General features: G+C 62.1%; 2 protein-coding genes across 3 annotated transcripts; one reads left to right on the top strand and one right to left on the bottom strand.

The window, feature by feature from the left end:
- Positions 1 to 2,286: 2,286 nt before the first annotated feature.
- SAPCD2 (suppressor APC domain containing 2) lies at positions 2,287 to 8,920 on the bottom strand. 2 transcript variants are annotated; one of them, XM_060013234.1, is made up of 6 exons: positions 8,207 to 8,920; positions 5,490 to 5,602; positions 4,781 to 4,927; positions 4,372 to 4,479; positions 4,154 to 4,276; positions 2,287 to 4,080 (listed from the first exon to the last, which is right to left on the bottom strand). In XM_060013234.1, exons 1-6 carry the CDS (start codon positions 8,790 to 8,792, stop codon positions 3,952 to 3,954), a joined length of 1,206 nt encoding a protein of 401 aa, XP_059869217.1. In that variant the 5' UTR covers positions 8,793 to 8,920; the 3' UTR covers positions 2,287 to 3,951. The 2 variants fall into 2 exon arrangements, with proteins under 2 accessions (XP_059869217.1, XP_059869216.1); XM_060013233.1 differs by having other exon boundaries at positions 2,287 to 4,276.
- A 4,309-nt stretch (positions 8,921 to 13,229) lies between these two features.
- Positions 13,230 to 20,057, top strand: UAP1L1 (UDP-N-acetylglucosamine pyrophosphorylase 1 like 1). Its single transcript, XM_060013727.2, has 9 exons — positions 13,230 to 13,550; positions 14,216 to 14,420; positions 14,649 to 14,824; positions 15,123 to 15,295; positions 15,491 to 15,684; positions 16,110 to 16,250; positions 16,836 to 17,021; positions 17,604 to 17,670; positions 18,124 to 20,057. The coding sequence occupies exons 1-9, from the start codon at positions 13,262 to 13,264 to the stop codon at positions 18,205 to 18,207; spliced, it is 1,515 nt and encodes a 504-aa protein (XP_059869710.1). The 5' UTR covers positions 13,230 to 13,261; the 3' UTR covers positions 18,208 to 20,057.
- Positions 20,058 to 22,950: the final 2,893 nt, after the last annotated feature.

The following is a 22,950-nucleotide window of genomic DNA, read 5'->3' as shown; positions in this document are numbered from 1 at the left end:
CAATCTTATTATGTGTTCTCTTTTTTAAAAAATTTATTTATATTTATTTATTTTTGGCTGCGTTGGTTCCTCTTGCTGCGCACGGGCTTTCTCTAGTTGCGGCCAGCGGGGACTACTCTTCCTTGCAGTGCGCGGGCTTTTCATTGTGGTGGCTTCTCTTGTTGCAGAGCACAGGCTCTAGGCGGGCGGGCTTCAGTAGTTGCAGCACGCAGGCTCAGTAGTTGTGGCTCGTGGGCTCTAGAGCTCAGGCTCAGCAGTTGTGGCGCACAGGCTTAGTTGTTCCGCGGCATGTGGGATCTTCCCGGACCAGGGCTCAAACCTGTGTCCCCTGCATTGGCAGGTGGATTCTTAACCACTGCGCCACCAGGGAAGTCCCTTATTATGTGTTTTCTGATTTTTTTATTTTTTCTTGTAGAGTTGAACTTCTTTTCCCTTTTCTCCCCCATTTCACTGTCCCTCCCTTCTTTGGAAGGTATACACCGAATAGCAGTTATTTTATCTGGTTCTCCCAGTTATTGTAACATACATATTTAATAAAATAAAATATAAAGTTAATATCTTTTCCTTCCTTATGATCAATTATACTTTATTATTTTAACACTTGATGACTTTTTAAAATTTACTATTAATTAATTAGGTTGCGCTGGGTCTTAGTTGCGGCAGGCGGGCTCTTTAGTTGCGGCATGCATGTGGGATCTAGCTCCCTGATCAGGAATCAAACCTGGGCGCCCTGCATTGGGAGCGCAGAGTCTTAGCCACTAGAGCACCAGGCAAGTCCCTGAACAATTATACTTCAGAATTGTTTCTCTCCAATCACTCCTCCCCATTTTTATGGCATTACTGACATTATTTGGGTCCTGTCCTGCTCTCCCACCAATCATCATCATTAATTATTGTTACAACGGAGACAAGAAACGGCGATGTTTTGCCGACAGCCGTGTGGATGTGCTGTCTTGGAAGTGGGTCCTGCCTGTCAGTCGGCATCAGGGGAGACTGCAGCCCCGGCAGATCATCTTCACCGCAGCCTCACACGATTCCAGGCCAGAGCCACCCAGCTCCTAACCCACAGAAACGGCAAGAAAATATGTTGCCTTAAGCCACTAAGTTTTAAGTTGCCTCGTTCTGCAGCCACAGATAACTGACTCACCCCGGTCTACGATTCCTTCTTGAATTGTACCTTCTCTCTGAAATCCTTCTCTGGAATTTCCTTTAGTCAAGTGCTGTTGGTGGTAAACTCTCAACTTTGTACGGACATGTTTTTAGTTTGCCCTCACCCTCAAAAGACAGTTTCTCGGGACGTGGGCCTCTAGGTTAATAATTACGTATAGCATCTCAGCCACTGACGGCATTTCGCTCTCTCTGGCCTCTGATGCCACTGTGGCAGCTCTTTTGCAGCAAATTGTTTTTCTGTTTCTGGATTCTTTAACAATTTTTTTTTCTGTTTATTTTTATTTTCTATTTTTTTCTATAACAAACATCTATAAGCTACATAAAACACACATATGCAACCCCCAACTAAAATCCTTCCATAGCTCTCTAACAGAGCTCAGGAAAAAGTACAAACTCCATCCATAGCCCATCGTGCCCTGGCTCTACGCCTCCTGAACTCTTCCTCTTCTAAACCTCTCCATTCCTGGCATGACCCATGTGCTCCCTTGCCTCTGTCTTACTCATCATCTGAGGCTTGGTTCAGGTATCCATTCACTTTTCAACTTGTCCAGGAGAGGTTTTCCCTGAACTGTCTCTTCACCCCTCCCCCAGTAACCACACCTGCCCCCAACCCCACAGTAAAGGTTAGAGACGTCTCCCTCAATGTCTTTAGCAATCTTTTAAGAGAAAATGTCATTTCTTTTTATTCATCCTGGCTGGGATCCACTGGGATTCCTGGATCTGAGAATTGATATTTTTAGCCAATTCTGGAAAAATTTAAGCCAGTTTAACTTCATATATTGTCCCTCCTTCCCTAGCCTCTCTCTCAGGAAATCCAACCAGACAAGCAGCCCTCTCCCCCTTATCTTTCAAGACCCTCCTCTCGTCCATATTTCTCAACTCTGTCTCCCTGGGCCGTGTTCTGGACCATTTCCTAAGCTCTGTCTTTCAATTCACTAAGTCTCCCTTCAGCTATGCTGAAATTTTCCATCTGAGGTCCATTTGAGTTTTAAATCTTTATATATATTTTAAATTCCTGGTTCTATTAGACTCTTTTTCATGTTATCGGTCACCTTTACAGAAGAAAAGATTACACTTTTTTTAACAGAATAAGAAACTATAAAGACTATTCCCTGTTCGTATTTTCTGGGGTCTCTTTTATTTCTGCAGGCGTGCGAAACACAGCCATTTTGTGTTCTCTGATGATTGAATATCTGAATCTGCTGTTTCTGCTGGCTCTCATGGTAGATTCTTTCCTTGTGGTGTTTGTGAAAATTTTGTTAAGCTGGAGATGCTCATTTTCCTTGGAACTTGGTCCGTAGGAAATCCTTGAGGCCTGGTGGAGTTGCGTTGCTCTAGAGCAGAGATGCTCAGCTAAGGGCAACTTTGCCCCCCGGGCCCTGGCCATGTCCAGACATTTTGGTCATCACAACTGAGTGTGTGTGTGTGTTGCTGGCATCTAGTGGCTAGAGGCCGGGGGTGGTGCTAAACATCCTACGGGGCACAGACAGCTCCCCCAAGACTTAACGCGGCCCCAGACATCCCCCGTGCGTGGCTAAGAAACACTCGCTGCTCTAGCGAGGACGTTTGCTTCCACCAGCCGCCTGGGCCCCGCCAACCTGGGGCCACTCACAATTCTCCCCTTGGGGTCTCTAGGGCCGCACAGGCAGCCTGATTTCAGACTGCAAATGAATAGGATGCATTTTCCACCCTGCGTGGAAAGCCAGCGCCACGAGGCCTCTCCCTGAGTCGCGGGTTTCTTCCACACTCACCCTGCGGCTGAAGGGTCTGCCTTCTGTGGGCAGTACCCCTGGGGCAGACACTGGCTTCTGGTCCTGCCTTCCAAGTTCCGCGAAGACCTCAGGGGGAAAGCAGATACCCTCAGGGCAAAGGCTACCCCCTTTGCCGTTTCAGCCTCTGCCGGTTCGTTCCCTCTATATCCAAGGTGCAGGGCTGGGCAGGAGCCAGTCAGGTGAAGCAGGAAGTGGGTGTTCCCAGGGACGGAAGAGCACTTGCAAAGCCCAGAAACGGGAGAGCCCGGGCCGGCAGGGCTGGGGGCCGGGGATGTGGAGGCTGAACCCTGCTTGGGGCCTGGGTCTGCCCGTTTGTTTAGCATCTAAGGTCCGTGGGGAGGACCAAGCAGGCCAGCTTTGGCCCAGGCATGAATCCAGTGAATCCCCAACACCATGCCCTCGGGGCTGCCCTGGAACTGGACACAAGCAGAACCCCCTTCTTAGAGGACACCCTCCATCTGCTCCTGACTGAGGGACAGCCGCCTAGTCTTGAGCGGGGCAAGACGCTTTGGACCCCCGGGGCCAATCACCCACTGAACCTGCAGGTGTCCCAGCCCGCCCCAGGTTCCCCTACTCCGGGCCCCATCTGAGACACCACAGCGGGGCCTCCAAGGCCGCAGTCACCAGCGCATGTGGCGCCCTCTGCTGGCCACTCTTGGGAACGCAGCCTAGTGTGATCAGTGCCTTCCACTGGAGACCCCAGGTGGGAGGGGAGACACACCAGCTGCCAGGGCTGCCCAGATCTGGTGAACACGAGGGGGTGTCCCCCACTGTCCACTGACAGTGGCAGGAGCAGCTTCGGGCTGTGTGTTGGCATGATGGAGTCCCACCCCAGGTCAGGCCCCCAAGACCAAGATGGAGTCAATGTCTGGGGTCTCAGGACATCCTGGGGTTAGGGGAGCCCGGACTGGAAGGGAGGAAGGAGGGCGGTGCTCGGGCTGGCCAGGGCGCCTTCAGCCTCAGGGCTGAGTGCCAGGCCGCGAGGCCCCTCGTCCATGCCTGGGGCCGGCTAGATGAAGGTGGAGTCCAGGGGCCCAGCGTCCTGCTGGCTGAGGGCACGGGCCTCAAACAGCTGCTTGATGAGGGCGGACTTCTCCTGCTCCAGCTGTGTGATACGCTCGCTCTTGTCGGTCACCTCCTGGGCGGGCAGGAGGGCAGTCAGGGCCTGCCCGGCCTCCGGCCCCGGGCCACGCACCCCGCCCGCAGCTCACCTGGGTGAGGAGCCGGTTCTGCTCCTTCAGCATGAGGACGGTCTGCTGCTGCCAGCTGGGGACCGCGGGCGAGGCGGGCGCCAGGGCGGGGCCCAGGGGCCCTGAGGAGGACGAGGGCAGAGCCTACAGGAGGGCACGGTCAGGCAGGCCTGGCAGCCCTGGCGCAGCCCCTAGGACAAGGGTGAGGGCGGCACCGAGCTGGTCTGGCGAGCACTCACCCTTCCGGCACAGGCCGCGGCCAGCAGCTCCCCCAGGCATCGGGCCACCTCCTGCACCTTGGGTAGCAGCTGCCCCAGCAGGCGGGGGCTCCCCTCAGCCCCGAAGCCCTGGGAGGAGAGTGGGGGAGGGGTGGTCAGAGCGCAGGCCGGCCAGGGGCAGCCCCAATGCCTCGAGGGGGGTCCCCACGGGTGGGGGGAAGTCACTGCTCTGAGCTGAGGGAGCCCAGGGGTGTCGCAGCAGGTGGGGAATATCACGGGGGGGGGCGTGGCCCAGCATTCTAGGTGGAGGGACAGCCACTGTGCCCAGCTGGGGGTGCCCGGGTTTGGGTGGGTGATCACTGTGTGTGTTGGGCGAGGGCCACTCTGCCTGGGGCTGGGGGGCAGCCTAGCCCTGGACAGCATCACTCACGGCACTGGCCCTGCTTTGGCCCAGGCGGCGCTGGCGCTCCTGCACGCGCTGCAGCTGCTGCTGGTACCACTCCCGGCCCCGTGCCATCATCTCCAAGCCCTGCAGTAGCACCTCCTGCTCCTGTTCCAGCTCCTTCATCTGCTTCAGCTGCGACACACGGGCACGCGCCATGCCAACGGGCGTAATAGCGGGTGCCGCCTGCACCTGTCTATGTCCGCAACTCACCCAGCCCGCACAGGAACGGGCCCACCGGCCCGTGTGCGCACACCCGTACTCGCGTGAGCCCTCCTGCGCTGGGAAGCACAGCCCGCCTCCTCCTCCGGGGGGCCCTGGCCTTCCTCAGGCCCTCCACGCAGCCCTCCCCAGGGGAACCTTCCCCTCTCTTCACGGTGAGTGGTAGCCCCCGGCTGCTGGGCCGGCCTACCATAGCAGGGAAGCAGGCAGGGGCCAGCGCAGTGCTGAGGAGGGGGCCAAACGTTCCCCCTAAAGGACTTCCTGACCTGGCCGCGGGCCGGCCCGCAAGGGGATTCAAAGCAGGATGGGGAGAGAGGTTTAGAACTGCCGACGTTCCTGCCACAGAATCCCCCAGAACCCGAAACCAGCTGTCCCCTCCCGGGCAGAGGGGTGGTCCAGCAGGCCACGTCTGGGGGCCAAGGCCAAAGCCAGGCAAGATGGAGAGCCCCCCAGAGCCCCCCGGGCCCTTACTCACCAGGTCGCAGTCCACACCGTTGGTGATGGTGTGTCTCCGACGTTCCCCTCGGGCACGGGGGCCCCACCGGGCGTCCCCCACGCCCAGCTCCCGGGCCCTGCAGGCCACTGCATCTGCAGCAGAGGCGAGGGCCTGGCTCACTTCCAGGCCTGCCAAGTCAAGCTTGACTCCCCCAGCCCCGCAAAGGCCCATCCCGGACCCCCTGCCAACAAAACCCAGCCATGCAGAGCCAGGTGTGCCGGCCTGCATGCCTCGGGATTCCTCAGCAATTCAGAACCTCCGCACCCTGCCGGTGCCAGGCTGGGGTCTGGGCCCCACTCGACCTCCACAAGCTCCCCTCACACCCGCCTTGGGGACAGCCGTGTGGCCGCTGAGGCTGCATGTTTGCACACACCCCACACACACGCCTCAGGTGTGAGCTCCCTGAGGGCAGGGGTTTCCTCTGGCTCATCTGTGCACACCCAGGGCCCGCACCTCAGGGGCTCAAAGGCTGCTAGGTAGGAGACAGCGAGGCGGCCTCTGGAGTCCACTCCTGTCTCCTTGCCCACCCAGGCCCTTTCAGGGTGACTGGAGTTCACGCAGGAGAAACGTGGGGCATGGGTGGCAGAGACCTGACTTCTCCCGGGAAGGTGACAGCAGCATAAAGTTAGCTCCCTGCGTGTGTGCACCAGCCGTGCCCTCAGCAGGCAACTCCTACAGCAAATGTGGCCAGCTGCAGTCGGCTGGGGGCTGGAAAGCCAGGTACTTCCCTGGGAGAGCCTCCTGGAGGGCCAGCAGGCTTCCCTGGGGGATGGGGGCGTATGTGCAGGGCTGCCCAGGAGGGCAGGAGTGGGGTGCGGGTGAGGAGGGCACCCTCCACTGGCTCCCTAGCCCTGTGCCCTGCCCCGCACAGTGCTGGGCGGGTGGTGCAAGAAGGGGGCACAGGTATGCCTGCTCGGGGCACGCCCAGAGGACTGGCACCAGGTGGCCACGCAGGCCACCAGCCAGCCCTGGCAGACAGGCTCCAGGCAGGCCGAGTTCACGTTCCAACCTGCCGGGCTGCCCGGCAAGCAGAGAAGGCACCGCGGGGGAAGGGGGACAGGACACCCCGGAACACCTGGGCTCGTCTGCACTGTCAGGTCTGCAGGGCAGCCCCGGGACCCCCAGAGGACGGCACGCTGGACGCCCAGCGGCTGAGCAGCAGGCAGAGGCATCAGCACCTGTGTCTGGGCCTGATAGAGCAGCGGGTACTTATGGAGCCCAGGCCGGCCTGCTGTGCACTCTGAGCTCCGAGAGGGAACAGGAAGCGGGACCTGGGCCTCTGAGAGGGCTTGGGAAGCTGTGCGCATGGAGGCCTTTCTCCTCCCGGGGTGCTGGGGGCTCTTGGAGCTCAAGGTTTGGCGCCCAAAGAGTGTGCCACACGCCCTGGCTGGGCCTCTGCCTGCAAAAGGTGACAGCGAGAGCCCTGGCCTGAAGCCGAGAGAGGGACACGGATGTGAACCCTGCCCCGTGGCGGGCAGCAGCCAGCTGCCCGACCCCGGACCTGGACCTCAGAGGGCTGCAGTGAGGGACCCCACGTCACACAGGGCACCAGGGCAAAGCCGGGGGGGACGACAGGACTGAGGCCGCCAAACCCCAAACCCACGGCTGATTTCCAGCTGTGCAGCCGCGTGGATTGCGCCAGCCCTGGACTCAGGCCAGGCACACGCAGAAGCCCACTCCCCTACACACACCTCGGGGACGGGGAGGCCGGGCAGCGAGGCGCCTGCGTGCGGGAGCCTCAGCCTCGGGTGGGCTGCTGGATTAGCTCACCAGGGAGGCTAGGGGGTCGCCGCAGCTCCAACTGGCAGTCTTGGGCTGGGGAATATGTCCAAGCCTGGGCGGGGGGGTCCAGCGAAGCTGGCAGAGCGGTGGGCAGCACAGAAAGGGCTGGCAGCTGCCCGGGTGGAAGGCCTGCACCTGCACAGGCTGAATGGGCCGAGGGGCCCAGCCCCCGCCCACAGCCATAAAGCAGGTCTTGTTCCCAGGGCAGACTCTGGGGGACAAACAGGGGACCATTCAGCCATCTCCTGTCCCTGCCAAGTGGACCGGACGCCAGGCCATCCCCAGGGGCTGTGGTCGGTCCCTCCCAGGTGTCAGAGGTGCCACGGCTCCAGGCCTGGAAAACTGGGCTGGAGACCACCCACCCCTCTGCCTTTTCCCGGCAGCTACGCCAGGTCCTCCTGCACCACCTCTGGCAGCTCCTGCCTGCCCCGGCCTCAGAGCGGGGCCGCGCGCCCAGGCCCCTTGGCGGAGCCGTCAGACTGAGAGGGACTCAAGAAGGCAGCAAGGGCCCTTCACAGTCTGGGGGTCCTCGCTCTACACCAGTGAGAACTGCCTCTGCCTAAGTCACCAGGTGAGCCCAAGGGTCCAGGTGTCCCCAGGTGTGGGCAGTTACTGGAGGTGGAGAGCCCCCTCATACTGGACAGGTTCCCCGGTGCCCCGCTAGGATTTGGTACAGAGTGGGTTCCTGGTGGGGGTTGCTGAGTCACCCACCAGCCCCTTGGCCCGGGTCCCTGAGCACACCGGCATGGGGACGAGGTTTCTTCCCCTCCGGGCCGCCAGGTGTGTACCAGGCTCAGAAGCCGATGAAGAGCTGTCCGCTCTTGTCCCCCCGCTGGGAGATGCTCGGGCAGCACCTCTTCGGTGCGCCGGCGAGGGGAGCTACGAGGCGGGGCCGAGGTCCGCCCCGCACTCACCAGCGTCCGTGTTCGGGCTCCGCTCCAGCGCCGCGCCCTGGGGCCGTTCGGGCTCCTCCGGGCCGGGCGCCGCCTCCGCCGGGCTGCACAGCTTCTCTAGGCTCCGGGCCGCGCCACCCGGGCCGGCCGGCGGGGGGCGCGCGCCCAGGGGCAGGGGCTTCCTCTCCAGGACCGTCCGCGGCTCGTCGGCCGGCGCGAACACCAGGCGCTGCGGCGGCGGCGGCTGCCCCCCGGGCCGCGCCGGGCAGCCTCCTCGGGCCGGGGCGCGCGCCGGGGCCCGCGTGCCGCCGTCGGCGCTCAGCAGTGAGGTGCGCAGGCCGGCCACGAAGCGCTCGAAGGTCAGGTAGCCGCTGGCCGGGGCCACCTGGCGCAGGCCCTCGAGTACGCCGCGGGGCAGCTCGCGAGCGTCGGCGCCCTGCCAGCGGGACTCGATCTCGCGCAGGTGCACGATGCCGCGCCGCCGGTCGTCCAGGATGTCGAAGAGGGTGCGCAGGCTCTGCAAGAAGGCGCGCGGCAGACCCTCCGTGCCGGGCGCGGGCGCGGAAGGCGGCCCGCGGCCGGGCTCGGCCATTGCGGCTCCGGCCATGGGCGCCCGCCGGCACGCCTCGGTCCTCGTCCTGCCCCGGGCTGGTCCCCGCGTGGCCCAGAGTCCGTCCCCGCGCGCCCCGACGGCGGGCCCGGCGGCACGCAACCCGTCGCGACAATAGCTGCGACTTTTTGAATGGGCTTCCTCGCGTTGTCAGCGCTCATTAGCATTCGCGGCGGCCATTGGCCGAGGCTGACCCATCTCCTCTCCGATTGGCTGAGAGGCCGGCAGCCCGGTTTGATTTTCGAGCGGAGGGGTCGGAGCCTCGCGCGGAGGCCCCCGGCCAGTAGAGGGCTGGGTCCCCCAACTCTGCCTCCCTCCCGACCTCGCGGGTGGGGGAGGGACCCCTGAGCGGCCCCCTTATACTTCCCAACCCCCACCACACCAGCCCTCCCGCCGCGGTTCCGCCCTTGCGGGGTTTGGCCGCCCAATCCACCTCCCAAGGGCGGGGCCAGGCGCCCTGCAGAAAACCTGTCCCCAGGTGGCCTCCTGGGATATGGATGGGGAGCACAGCCCTCCTGACACCCACCTTCCCCCTCTAGCTCCCCTGGGCGCTCTTCGCTGAGGGTCCCCCGGCGCAACCCTGGGGCTCCTTTCTCTTGCGCCAGGCGGGCCCCAAGAGGATTGTGGGCTCCAGCCAGCTGGGCGCTTCCCCTCACAGAGGCCTCTCTGTCCCCACGGCTGCTAGCTTTTCCTCTGGCCCCTGGGGATAGCCTGGCCTTTCCTGTCGGCTGCAGGACAAAGCCACGTTTCCCGTGTCCCCAGATTCCCGTCTGCTCGCAAGGTCCTCTGCTCCGGCCCCTTACTCTGGCTGGTCACTTCCTCCAGCTGCTCCTAGGGCTCTCATGGCCTCCTCAGGCCAGCTAGGCAGCCGTGTGTACCGCCGCCACCACGGCCTCTGGCTTCATTTCTAGCCAGGATGTGGTCACTCCATCTGGGCAGTCTGGGAGGGGACAGGGCTTAGCCTGCAGTCCAGCTCTGGGAGGCCATCTCAGGACCAACCGGTGGAACCCCTCCCCCAAACCAGGGACGTACCCCCTGGGACCCCTGCCTTCACCACAGCCTGTCCTCAGACCCTGCCCTGCTCCCTCCCCTCCCCTGACAGTTTTCCACATGCAGCTGGCGCCTTGCCACTGAACACTGCACATGTGTTACCTGCTGCTTCAGAAGCAGACTGTCCGCCTTCAGGGGTAAAACAGCAAAGAGTCGCCAAACACCTCCTCCAGACAGGCTGCTGGCACAGGGCTCGGCTCCACCCTCTGGCTGGCCTGCCTACCTGGGTCTCTGTGTCCTTGGGCCCCAGGCACTGCTCTGTGTCTCAGGCTGTAGGGGCAGCTGCCCTGGCCAGGGAGTGTCCTGGGTCCATTTCTCCCCTGGGGTTACCCCTCAAAGTGAGGACTCTTTTGTGGTAAGGAATCTGGGGGTTACCTAGAAAGCCGTGAGCCTGGAGTCACCCCATGGAGACTGGTCCGTCCCTGTCTTCCCAAAGTGTCAGGACCAGCCGAAGTCCCAGGGGGCATTCAAGCCATTTGTCCTACAGTTCATCTCCCCCCTCCTTCTCTGCTTCCAGCAACACCCCCCCCCCACTCCCCCATCCTTAGGGTACCAGCATTCCCTCACCTCTGGGCCTTTGCACTTGCTGGCTTTCCTACCAGGAACACCCTTCCTGTTTGCTCCTGGCTCAGCCCTGTGCTCTCTGGAAGCAGGGCCTGGTCCTCAGTGGTGCTCCGTGGAAACCACCCTGGAGGTCGCAGCAGAAAGAGCATCTTTGTGTGGGATGCCAAGCCAGGGCGAGGCCTGTGCGAGGGGGAGGCCTGGGGACAGCTCTATGGGGGTCAGTGCGGGTGTGGAGGCCGGCGGCCGGCGGCCAGCGGACAGCGAGTGGTACTGCTGCCTCTCAGGGCCACGTGGCCAGCGGGACCCAGACGAGACTAGGGCCCTTGTGAGCCTGCGCCCACTGTGTTGAGGAAGCAAAGGCCTCTCAGGGCATCTAGGGCTGTGGGGAAGGTGGCCCCCGCTGGCCCTTGGTCTGTGGGCTTTCCGTGGCCCCGGGCTAGGCACTGGAGGAAGCCATGGAGGCAATTGGAATCAGTGGCAGCTCTGGGCGTGGGATTAAGACGTGGCCCCCGTGTCCTTCCTATCCTGAAGTCTGATTATTTCCTCCTTCCAAGCTGCTTTCCAGCCTGGCCCACTTTCCCAGCGGCAGCTTTCAGATTTGCTGTCACCTGGGGCAGTTTCCTAGAGCCCCAGGCAAGGCAGGTGCTCTGCGGCCCTTAAACTTTTTGAGGTAGCCACCTCAGTTGTACCTTTCACTGTGCCAGCCTGGAGCTCCCTGGAGTGGGCAGGGGCCCTGGGCCCCTCTGTCCCCAGCTAGCACGGGGTGTGGGAGGAGGGACAGGCACCTGCCTCCAGTCTGGAGCGGACCCCAGGGCTCTCTGGCCTCCACTCCCACAGTGACAACCAGGAACTCTTGTTGGCCTTGGGGTCCTGCTCCCCCGAACCCTTTGGACTAGGCCCTAGTCCAAAGGAAAGGTGACTTCACGGCCACAAGCGTGCCCTTGGCAGGGGTCCGGGAAGCTGTCGCCCGCCCCTGCCTCCTTGCTTCTCCCGCGTGTTTGCGCCCCGGCTGCCCGGGTGGGTCAGCTCCCGCGCTCTTGGCCCTGCAGGGGCCTCTGGCTTCCCAGCCCCGATCGTCCCAACCCTGCTGATCTCACTTTCACCCACGCCTTGAGGTGGGATTTAGGGGTTACCCTGACCAAGATGGACCCCAAGTTGATGTTCTGACACCTGCCTTCCAAGGCACGTGTGCGGGGGCAGTAAGAGCTGGGTGGACTCTGGCCTGGGGTGTGGAGCCTGCTCTGCTCCCTGCTTCCCTGCCTTTCACGTCCAGCTCCAGCATCTGCCCCGGGCCACCCTTCTCTGCCACAGGCTACAGGAGCAGGCCATCCACTCATTCAGCACGCGCTCTCGACCAGTTGTGTGGCCCAGTCACTGTGCTAGGCTTGGGGTCCAACACGTTCGTTCCGTTAACAAACACTGACTGAGTGTCCACTGTGTGCTGGGCGTGGATCTAAAGTGAGGGACAGGGCTTCCCTAGTGGCTCAGTGGTTGAGAGTCCGCCTGCCGATGCAGGGGACACGGGTTCGTGGCCCGGTCCGGGAGGATCCCACATGCTACGGAGCGGCTGGGCCCGTGAGCCATGGCCACTGAGCCTGCACGTCCAGAGCCTGTGCTCCGCGATGGGAGAGGACACAACGGTGAGAGGCCCGCGTACCGCAAAAAAAAAATTAAAGTGAGAGACAGAGCAGTGAACCAGACAGCATCCAGCTCTCATGGGGTTTACTTCTCATCGGGAAGTCAGGCAGGGAAGAATGTAGAAAGGCACGAAGGAACAGAAGAGGATGGGAAGGTCTCTCCAACTGTGACTTGTGAGGCGAGATCTGGCAAAGTGGGGCAGAAAGTCACGTGACTTTCTGAGGACGAGCCATTCAGGTGTAAAGGCCCTGAGGCAGGCTGACTTCTTTCAGGTCCAGGAGAAGGTACAGTGGGCCCCCAGGAGGCTGTGAAGCGCCACGTCCTAACCCAGAAAGGGTAGTGGAAGGGGTGGGGCTCTATGGGCAGAACCTGCCTGCCAGGAGAGGCAAGGGCCTTAACACAGGTTCCCTGGGACAGGCTGGGGGAGATCTTACTTTTCATTTTGGGTCCTAAAGCACCATTTGAACTTGTTTTAACCATGGGCATGTATTATTTTCAGACTTAATAAAACTCATTTCTAAAAGAAAGTTTTGTCTTCAAGTGGCTGAAGCTACTCTTTCATATTTTTCACAAGGGAGTTTGTAAACAGCAAGATGTTTAAAACCAGATAGCTAAGTAACAAGGCAGGGTGAGGGGCAGCTCCTGCGCGGTTCCGGTCACGTGGCAAGGGGAAGGAGGGAGGATGTGAAGAAGGGAGCCCCCAAGGAGGCAGGGTGGCCCTGCTGGGTGGCACCCAGCCCTGCTGGTGATCTGGCTCTGTCCTCCCCAGCCCAGCCGTGAGTCGGCTGGCCTCTTCACTGAGCCCCGGACTGTTGTCCCCGGCGCCAGGCGTCTTGGTAAATGCAAACAGGTCCACGGGCAGGGACAGACCCTAGCCTCTCCCTCGGGTGCCCCGCCCCCCAGGGCTGTGGGCAGGTTGGTGAATTAGAACTGAAGTCAGTCCTCCTGCGCCTCCGTGGGCAGGGGCGGGGCTCGGCGTGGCCTCCGGGGCCGAAGAGAGGCGGGGAGGATCGGGGGCGGGACCGGGGCGGGATCGGGGCCGAAAAGAGGCGGGGCGGGCGGGGGTCCGCGACCCGGCCGCGCTGGGCCTGGGCGGGGTCAAGGCGGGGCGCCCCGGGCCCGCCCAGCTGGGGTCGGCACCGCCCGCCGAGTCCCGTGACGCTGGTCCGAGAGCGCGGGTCACGAGTGCCAGCGCGGCCGACGGCGGCGGCGACATGGCCTCGGAGCTGGACGTGCGCGCCCGGCTGCAGCGCGCCGGCCAGGAGCACCTCCTGCGCTTCTGCGCCGAGCTGGCGCCGGGCCCGCGTGCCGCGCTGCTGGCCCAATTGGAGCTCCTGGAGCCCGAGGCGCTGCGCGAGCACTGCCGGCGCGCGGCCGCCGCCTGCGCGCGCCCTCCGGCCCCCGCGCCTGACCTGGCCGCGCGCCTGCGGCCCCTGCCTCCCGAGCGCGTAGGCTGCGCGAGCGGGGTCGCCCCCCAGACGCGGCGGCTCTGGGAGGAGGAAGGTAGGCGGGGCGGAGGTCCAGGCGGCGGGCGCCCCAGCCTCCGGAAGGCGGCCTCGCCCACAGAGCGGGGCGACAGGGGAGGGGGTACTTGGAGTTCAGTTTGCCTCCTTCGTGAAATCGACGCTCTCACACGCACCAGCTCGGGGCTGGGGTTTGGAGCCCCCGAACGCTGCCATGCTGGCAGCCGCCCCTAGGCCGCACTCCCTGGGGAGAGTGTTCTGTGCTGGGCACGCCTGGATGGCCAGCTGCCCAGCCCACGTATTGACAGCAGGGGACCCATAAGACACTTGCACACGCTCCTTTTCACACCAGCGCCGGCGCAGCTGCGCCCTTTGCCTCTTGGCCTGGAGGGGAGGCAGTCGCTCCTGCAGGGGAGCCTGCCCAAGGCCCCTGCTGGACAACTCCGGCCAGGCCCACCTGGTGTTTCCTCTGGAGGACCTATGTTGGGAGTGAACCCCGGAGGATATGGTCAGTGCCTCGGCGGGGCCGGGGCAGGGTTAGGTTTGGGTGAGGCCCAGGCCCAAATCAGAATGCTATCTGGATCGTTCTGTTCTGCGACTATCAGACGTCTCACCGTCCCAGGCACAAGTTTGGTTTGCTCTAAAACGAAAGGGTGGTTGTGTGACGGGTTCCAGGCATCCCCTCATGGCGCCCCATGCCCCCAGGTTTCCACCAGATCGCCCTGAACAAGGTGGCTGTGCTGCTGCTGGCTGGTGGGCAGGGCACTCGCCTGGGCGTGACCTACCCCAAGGGCATGTATCAGGTGGGGCTGCCCAGCCAGAAGACCCTGTATCAGCTGCAGGCAGAACGGATTCGGCGGGTGGAGCAGCTGGCTGGCGAGCGCTATGGGACCCGCTGCACCGTGCCCTGGTGTGCCCTCCTGCGTTACCCTGGCCCCAGAGTGATCCGCCCCGTGTAGCCCTAGCCCTGTTCTACACCAAGACTTGAACCCCAACCCCAGCACAGCCCCGGACAGAGCCCAACACCCACCCAGGCGGAGGCCTGACCGCTGCCCTAAGGCTGCACCCTGATGTCAGCCCGTCTACCGGAGGGGCCAGGCCCTCCAAAAGCCTGGCTCAGGCTTGCCTCCCCTTGCAGGTACATCATGACCAGTGAGTTCACTCTGGGGCCCACAGCCAAGTTCTTCAAGGAGCATGACTTCTTCCACTTGGACCCCAACAACGTGGTCATGTTTGAACAGCGCATGCTGCCTGCTGTGACCTTCGATGGCAGGGCCATCCTGGAGCAGAAAGACAAGGTTGCCATGGCGCCAGGTACACCCCCCATCCCTGCGGCAGGGAGGGTCCGCCAGGCCTACCACGTGGAGCTGGCTGGGGGTCAGGAGGCCGGGGACAGAGGCCGCATGGTCCTGAGCCAGTGGCCTTCCCTCTCTGGGCCCTGATTCCCACCTGTCACGTGGAACAGCCGCAGGGCTACTTGGATGGCGACAGACAGCGGCCTCAGGCACAAGGCCCAGCCCCGGGGGCCCTCGCCTGCCTCTAGCGCGCCCTCAACTAGCTGGCTGAGGCCGGCAGGAGCCCTTCCAAGACTCTTTGCTTTCTCCCTCTGCAGATGGCAACGGGGGCCTGTACTGCGCGCTGGCGGACCACCAGGTCTTAGAGGACATGGAGCGGCGCGGAGTAGAGTTTGTGCACGTGTACTGTGTGGACAACATCCTGGTGCGACTGGCCGACCCGGTCTTCATCGGCTTCTGCGTGCTGCGGGGTGCCGACTGTGGAGCCAAGGTGAGCCTGCCGCCCCCTCGCGTCGCCCTCGCCTCTCCTTTCCGCCCGCCCTCCGCGCCCCGCCCTGCCCTCCGCGCCCCGCCCTGCCCTCCGCGCCCCGCCCTCCTCCCAGGCCCTGGCCCCGCCCCTTCCTCCCCCGCACGCCAGGCCCGACCCAGTCAGCTGTCCCCGCCCGTCCGCTCGTGGCGGCCGCAGGTGGTGGAAAAGGCGTCCCCCGAGGAGCCGGTGGGTGTGGTGTGCCAGGTAGACGGCGTCCCGCAGGTGGTGGAGTACAGCGAGATCAGCCCCGAGACGGCCCGGCTGCGTGCGCCCGGAGGGGGCCTGCTCTACAACGCGGGCAACATCTGCAACCACTTCTTCACGCGAGACTTCCTCCAGATGGCCACCAGGTGTGCAGGGCGGCCAGCCGGGCCACAGGGACTGGGGGCAGACCTGAGCTGGGTGGGGCTGTGGGGTGCGGTACGGAAAGGGTCTTGCGCTCAGACAAGCTGGAGGCAGCAGAGCGCTCCAGTATCTGGTACAAGGCTGTGGCCGAGTGGGCGTGGCCCTGCTCCCGGGAGGGGGCCGTTGCCCGTAGGCACCACGTCCACCCCGTGGCTTGGGCAGGGATGTGGCCGATGGTGCCCAGCTCTCAGGCCGGGGTGCCTGAGGATGCCTGGCCCTCCAGAGACAGGGCTCAGCCCCCACCGCCCTGTGCCTGCTGTGTCCATCTGTCCACCTGCCCCGGCTGGCCGGGCATGGGGGAGGTGGGCTGGGGCTTCAAGATGTCCTGTCTGAGCTGTGTCTTTCCTCCCCTTGGCCTCCTGTCCCCCAGGGAGTTCGAGCCCTTGCTGAAGCCACACGTGGCTGTGAAGAAGGTCCCCTACGTGGATGACCAAGGGAATCCAGTAAAGCCACTCGAGCCCAACGGGATAAAGATGGAGAAGTTCGTGTTTGATGTGCTCCCGTTTGCCAAGTTAGTGGAGAAGTCATTCATTTCTTCCTCCTTCCCTTCCCTGACTTGGTGGTGGTTCTGAGGCCCAGCCAGGCAGGGAAGTGGAGGCTGGGGGCTTCACAGTGGGAGTGCCCTTTTGCAGGGGGGAGCTGGGGGGCTGCAGGCGGGTCTCAGGGCAAGAAGGCCAGAAGAAGCAGCCCCTGGGGTGGGAGCACAGGGAGCGTCTGGGGCAGTTGGAGCCCTTGGGGTTGTGGACTTTGGGGGGCACCCATGTTCTCTCCTGAGCCCTCCACCTGCCCCTGGCCGGGAGCTAGGAAGCTGTTTCCAGGCGAGGTTGCTGGGGACTCCCAGGGTATGTGGCCCTCACCCTGGGGTCCCAGGTTCTGGGGTGGGGTTGGTGGGAAGGGGAGGGAAGGGAGGACTAAGGGCAGCTCCGGAATCTCAGGAACAAAGACTCACGCGGTGCCTGCGGGGCCCTCCCCAGCCTGCTGCCTGCAGACCAGACCCCCACGTAGTCCTTGTTGCCCGGCCTGGCCTTCACCTGCCCAGGACCAGGGCGTCTGGGCTGGGAGGTTGGGTCCCCAGCTGTCGTCCCCGCCCTCCCAGGAACTTCGTGGCCTTCCAAGTGCTGCGGGGGGAGGAGTTCTCCCCTCTGAAGAACGCTGACTCGGCTGAGAGAGACAACCCCTCCACGGCACGGCGGGCCCTGCTCGCTCAGCACCACCGGTGGGCCCTGCAGGCGGGAGCCCACTTCCTAGACGCACACGGGGCCCGGCTCCCCGAGCAGCCCAGGTGAGCGTGGGCTGCAGGGTGCGACCCGAAGGATGGGATGTCAGGGTGTCGTGGCCCAAGCCCCAGCCCCAGGGCCCTGCTGGCTGTGCTGTGGTCTGAGCTGGGGTGGGCACTTCCGCCCCGGCCCCACACCGAAGGCAGATGGCTATGTGCCCGGCCCCCGGCCCTCAAGCTCTGCTCAGAGCCCCAGGGGACATGGGGGTCACGCCTTCCCTGCTCATCAGAAGCTCTGAAGCCAAGACCCAGGCGTGACATCCAGAAAGCGGCACCAGGTCATTTTTCAGGGTGCAGAAAGAATAAGACCTTAGGTGTCTCCTTCTGTGATTGTCAGCGGCCGCCCCCTAAGTCTGGTTGCCCGGGCTCTGTGTGAGATGCCTGCGAGGGGCGAGGAGGGTTTTCCAGCCTAAGTCAGAGCCTGCTGCTCGGGTGGGGTCGGTGCCCGGGGCCCAGCTGTCCGCGAGGAGGGCGGCAGGTGTGGTGGACAGCTCGGCTGGGTGGGGACTGGGCCAGCCAGTGTGGGAGGGCAGGGGAGGGCCCTGGGGTACGCACCCCCGAGCAGATGCTGACAAGTGCACCCCCCAGCCCACCCGGCAGTGGAGAGCCTCCAGCCATCTGCGAGATCTCGCCCTTGGTGTCATACTCCGGAGAGGTGAGAGCCGCCAGGCCCATCTGGGGCTCTTCTGGGGTCGGGCTTGTGTGGTCAGAGGACGGGGGCGGGTTGGGAGCTTGGTGGGAAGTCACAGCTCTGCCTCAGTCGACGAGCGGGGTAAGCGGCCCCTTAGTTGCAGAGGACTTTCCGAGACGTGGGCTGCGGTGAGGTGTCGAGAGGCCTCGAGGGGTCAGGGAGGACAAGCCAGGTTCATCGGAGCCTGGGGTTTGGGCCGGTGGGAACGTCGCTGGGGCAGGAGACCTGTCTCCCCTTTCTCTGGAAAGTTCTGGCCTGCACTGGGGGACGGCTTGCCCTGACCTGAGGTCTCAGGACATCCAATCCTTGTTTCTAGAAGCCTCTCTCCCCTGCCCCTCGCTGACTCCAGGCTGACTTGGCATCTCACCCGGAGCCCAGGGGCTGGATACCTGGGCATCATGACCTGCTTGTTTCCAGGGACTGGAGGTGTACCTGCGAGGCCGGGAGTTCGGGTCCCCACTCATCCTGGACGTGGACACGGCCAGGACACTGCAGGCCTGACTCCCTCCTAGACCTGCCGGCCCCAGGGTCCCCAAGGCTGAGGAAGCAGCCCCGGCCTGGGCTCCAAGGAGGAAAGCAGGCTGCTCTGAGTTTCTGACTGAGAACATGGACCACAGAGGGTGGGAACTGTCCCGCCTCCCGCTCCCCTGGGCCCGTGACCGCAGGCCTGCTGTGGGCGCACTCGGCCTCTCTGGCTTTGCTTCTGCTGTGGGGTCCAGGCCGCAGGCAGAGGGACTCAGGACCTTGCGCAGTGGGGCTCAGAGGAGGCTGATGGGAGCCCGAGGGAGTATAGCCGCTCCGGCCTGAGCTGAGGCCTGACGGGACAGGACGGGGCAGGACGGCATGGTGGCTCCCCGGCCCCAGGCGAAGCCGCACGGTGAGAAGCAGCAACCGCCCCGCGCTTCTCTGCAGAGATGAGGACAGTGTCCTCCCCTCACAGGGCGACAAGTTGGAAGCGGCTGCCCCTCCCTCCCTGGCAGCTAAACCTAGGGGCCGCGGCCCAGCCCCCTTCCCCGCCCGGCTGAGACCGACAGCAGGTCCGGATGGCTCTCCGGAAGCTTGGCCTGCACGCCTGGCACTGAGTTCTCTCGAGTTCCGCCCGAGGCCTCAGCCCCCAGGAACCAGTGGGACTGATGCCGGTGCTGGGGGCTCCCGTGGTGGCTGAAGTCTGGAGTTTCACCAGGAGGGGAGCGCCGTCCCCGCTCAGCCTGCTGGCAGCTGCTGACGGATCCCGGGGCTCACACTCCGCCCCTGCTCTCTGGGGCCGTGGCCCCCTTGCTGCACCCCGGCAGCCTGGCCGAGGCAGGGAGAAACCAGCTGGCTCTGGTCTCTTGCCCCTGGCGTGGCTGCTCTGGGTGCCAGTGCCCGATGTCCCATCTGGAGAGCAGCAGGCGGCACCGGCCTCTTCCTGCTGACGTGGAGCGCATCATAAAACGCAGCCTGCCCAGCCGACGCCGGCCGCCCCCTCGCCGCTCCACAGTCCACGCGCAGCAGTGCTTTCCCCCGGGAAGGATGCTGTCCGGCGGTGGGTTCAGAGGCGGTGATCCCTCTAGCGACTTGGAGTGGACGGTGGCTGCGTCCACGCCTCCCGACCCGGGTGTGCCGGCGGGGTCAGGGCCACGCCCAAGGCCCACAGGACGACTTTGCATCCATCCAGGCGCTGCCATGTTTTTCAAGCCTCAGAATCGAACCTTGTGCCTTAGTTTCCTTCTCCCCGCTGCTCCACAGGCGAGCAGAGGGCCTGGGGCAGCGGAGGGTCGCCAAGGGGGAGGCCGAGGTTGAGGCTCCCGCCGCGGCCCAGGGGCTCCTAACTGCCACACCGGGGCACCCGGCAACTTTTTTTCTACACAAGTACAGTTAGTGGGGTAAACTGTTGAAGCAGCTCGCTTTTGAAAACCCTTTTTATTTCCACGGGAAGTTTCACACAGCACAGAGGGGTCCGGGGTATCCTGCACTGGGTTTCCTGCAATGTTTGCATCTTCCGTGATACTAGGACACCGTGACCAGGAGACCCTGCTTGTGCTGAGCCCTTTCTCACAGGTGAGGCTCCCCTGTGCCCACCTAGCACTCGGGGGCAGCACGGTCGGTGGGTCCCTTCGCCACAAGGGCCTCCCTCCTGCTCCCTTGAGGGCCACACGCCCCCACCATCTCTAACCCAGACGGCTGCTAGTGAAGCAATTGAGTTGAAAGACGGCAGACCCTCGATTTTCCACAGAATGTGGGGATTCCCAATAAACACGAGGTGCTATGATGCCGCCCGGCCTGCTGACTGCAGTTTCTGACCAACACGTGTGGGAGCAACACCGACTGTTCCCAGGGCCGCGTCCATCCAGGGGCTGCAGCCGGCTGGGCCCTGAGGGGACAAGAGCCCACAGGCTGTGCTGACCCCGCTCTGGACCACCCAGGGATCTGCCCCATGCTCCGTCTAGCTCTTTCCCAGGGTCTCAGGGGAGCCCGAGGTGACCTAGTGGGGCTGGCACCCTGGGGGCGGGCCCAGAACATGCCCTTTGAACCAGGTCTCGGGGGGCGGAGGCTCCTGCGCCCTCAGGTTTGACAGCCTGTGACTCGCCCTCCTGCACATGCATCCTCCAGATGCCAGCGTTTCCCTGGTAACTCACTGCAGGGAGGGGTGCGTGAGGACATCGCTGGAACTGCCAGCAGAGCTGTGTGTGGGAGAAGACCCGAGGAGACCCCAGGGACGACCCCTAGAAGGGAAGGGGCAGGAGGGAGGAAGATCTTTCTGGAACGGGTTCAGACAAGCCTAGGAGCTGAGCAGTAGGTGCACGTGCTGGGGAGCCCTCCTGAGGCCCAGAAATGTCAGAGCTGAGAAGGCAGGAAGCAGTGGGCTCCCCATGGAGGGAGTGGGCAGTTGGGGCCTGGAAAACACCAGGGAGGGGCCCTGAGCTGAGGGAGGCCTGAAGGGGGAGCTTGCTTGCCCCTGGGCCCCCCACTCATCCCTGGACAGGAGGAAGGCAACAGCCCAGCCAAGGAGACTTGTCACCACCCTGAACTCTGTTTCCTCCCATGGACTTTCCCACAAGTGAAACGTCCCCTTTTTCTCCGCAAAGTAATGGTCCTGTGCTTTCTTCTCCGCACTTGCCTGTGGTTAGCCGTGGTTTGCACGTCCTGAATTCTAATTCCTCTGCTATTCCCAGATAAACTCATCTTGCTGGTAAAAGAGCTAATAGCTGCTTTACTTGTAAAGTAGACATGACTTGGTGTCCAGAAGTGCGGTCTGAAGGAGAAGCCTGGGGGCTGACGGCCCTGCCACCCGATGCCCTTGGCCAGTCTCTGGTATTCAGGCCCTCCTGGTTGAGCTCTCTGGCTTTATCTGGGATCCATCTGTTCTGTTTTTTGGCTTTTGGGGAAGGCTCTGTCCTTTTGCTGAATACTTGTTTGTTCTCCTTATTGGAAAACAAGGAGACACGAGGTGTGTCCGCCCAGCCTGTGCTGGAATTTTCGTAACACTTCTTTGGGGTCACGTCATTTAGGATTTTCTCTTTTGCTCTCGGGAAATCCTCTGAGAGATGCGATCCCAGTCATCTCGATGCCCTAAGTGCGGCCCCTCTTCAGGAACCTCAGCTGGCTTCATGTTTAAAAACTATGGTCCCGGGCTTCCCTGGTGGCGCAGTGGTTGAGAGTCCGCCTGCCGATGCAGGGGACACGGGTTCGTGCCCCGGTCCGGGAAGATCCCACGTGCCGTGGAGCGGCTGGGCCCGTGAGCCATGGCCGCTGAGCCTGCGCATCCGGAGCCTGTGCTCCACAAAGGGAGAGGCCACAGCAGTGAGAGGCCCGCGTACCGCAAGAAAAAAAAAAACTATGGTCCCTTAACCAGAAATAATTCAGAACACTAGTGGCCATTGTGGGGAACTTTGGTTTTCCCCAAACTTGTTTGTCTGAGAATCAACTCAGAAAGCCATGGCTCTGAAACTAAACAGACTGAGTGGGATTTTTTTTTTCCAGCCTGTGGGATCTTAGTTCCTCAGCCCAGAGATTGAACCCGTGGCCCCTGCAGTGGAAGCACAGAGCCCTAACCACCGGATTGCCAGGGAATTTCTGGGATGCTTATTTTCATTTGTACCCTGAGGCTTCCAAACATACCCAGGACTCTAAAATTGCCTCTTTACAAAATACTACTTGTAACCTAACTAATGGAGGCGAGCAAACACTTGAAAGAACACGAAGTGGCTTCTGAGGCCTTTCCCCTCCCCTCCTTGTGCCCCCAGCCCCGCCTTCCCTTCACCCCCTGCCATCCCCACCTCCTCTGGGCCTCCCACCCCCTCCTCTTAACCCTCCTGCTGAGACTCCCCTTTTTCTCAAAACCTCTGCCCACTTCCCCCTCCCCTGAACTTATTAAAGTTAAACCTTCTGGGGGTCCAAATGCTAAATCCCTAGTGTTTTATGTTCCCCGAACTAAGTAAAGTTGAATTGTTAGCCATCCATAGATGGCTAACAATTGGATTCAGAAAATCCAAAGATCTTCTGAAAGTAACTGAGAAACCCATAGGTTTGCTGAAGAATTTAACATTAGTGATTCAAACTTGTCAGCCTGGCTTCTCAGATATGTATCAGTTAGTCCACAGGCTTATTAGTGAAGGTCAGGCCCCATACTGAATGAAACCAAGTGGGAATCTGGAAGGGATTTGGAAAAACAGACCCTGACTCTTGACAGGCATGGGGACTTGCTGGAGATCTTTACTGAACATTTCAAAAGCTTTTCCTAAGCTTGTTGATGGGAACAAAATTCAGGCTGGCAGGCAACGATCTGACAAACGTGTTCACAGCTATTCTAGTCGACTTCAGGTTGTCCTTAAAGAAAATTCTGGTCTTCCTCTGGAGACTGAATCTGTACACGAGCAGGACACTATGGGGGCCTTCCCAGAACAGCCCCTCCCCCCCACCATGTCCTCCACCTGCCTCTTGTCTGTAGAAAACCTTTAGTCTCCCAGGCCTTCCCCGAGTTCCAAGAGTACCTTTAATCAGAGAAGTGAGAAAATGCAGAAGAAAGAAAAACAAACAATACCAAAAAACAATAGTTTAGCCATTAAACAAAGCCAAGGACCTTTAGTTCCTCCTCAAGGGCTATAGATAATATTCTGAGCCATGTTCTTGAGCTGTGTTGCAGATACTGAAAACCCCACCAGGTGGAAGAAGCTAACTGTATTCCGTCCCTCCAGCATGTAGACCCCAGACCAGTTGGAACCAGAAGGTTGATGATGCTGATTCCCAATAACCTCACCACCA

This window comes from Delphinus delphis, chromosome 6 (genome assembly GCF_949987515.2).
Source record: "Delphinus delphis chromosome 6, mDelDel1.2, whole genome shotgun sequence".
Classification (NCBI taxonomy): domain Eukaryota; kingdom Metazoa; phylum Chordata; class Mammalia; order Artiodactyla; family Delphinidae; genus Delphinus; species Delphinus delphis.
Note: the sequence above shows the minus strand (reverse complement) of the source record. Positions and strands in the feature narration are given on the sequence as shown.

What these genes read in the sequence shown, in the direction of transcription:
- SAPCD2 (XM_060013233.1), bottom strand. Translation starts at nt 8,792, where the DNA reads ATGGCCGGAGCCGCAATGGCCGAGCCCGGCCGCGGGCCGCCTTCCGCG. An exon ending in GAGCCCGAACACGGACGCTG is followed by an intron (nt 5,603 to 8,206) that starts GTGAGTGCGGGG and finishes CCTCTGCTGCAG; the next exon opens with ATGCAGTGGCCTGCAGGGCC. An exon ending in CCGCGGCCTGTGCCGGAAGG is followed by an intron (nt 4,277 to 4,371) that starts GTGAGTGCTCGC and finishes GCCCTCCTGTAG; the next exon opens with GCTCTGCCCTCGTCCTCCTC.
- UAP1L1 (XM_060013727.2), top strand. Translation starts at nt 13,262, where the DNA reads ATGGCCTCGGAGCTGGACGTGCGCGCCCGGCTGCAGCGCGCCGGCCAG. An exon ending in CAAGGTTGCCATGGCGCCAG is followed by an intron (nt 14,825 to 15,122) that starts GTACACCCCCCA and finishes CTCCCTCTGCAG; the next exon opens with ATGGCAACGGGGGCCTGTAC. An exon ending in GTGCCGACTGTGGAGCCAAG is followed by an intron (nt 15,296 to 15,490) that starts GTGAGCCTGCCG and finishes TGGCGGCCGCAG; the next exon opens with GTGGTGGAAAAGGCGTCCCC.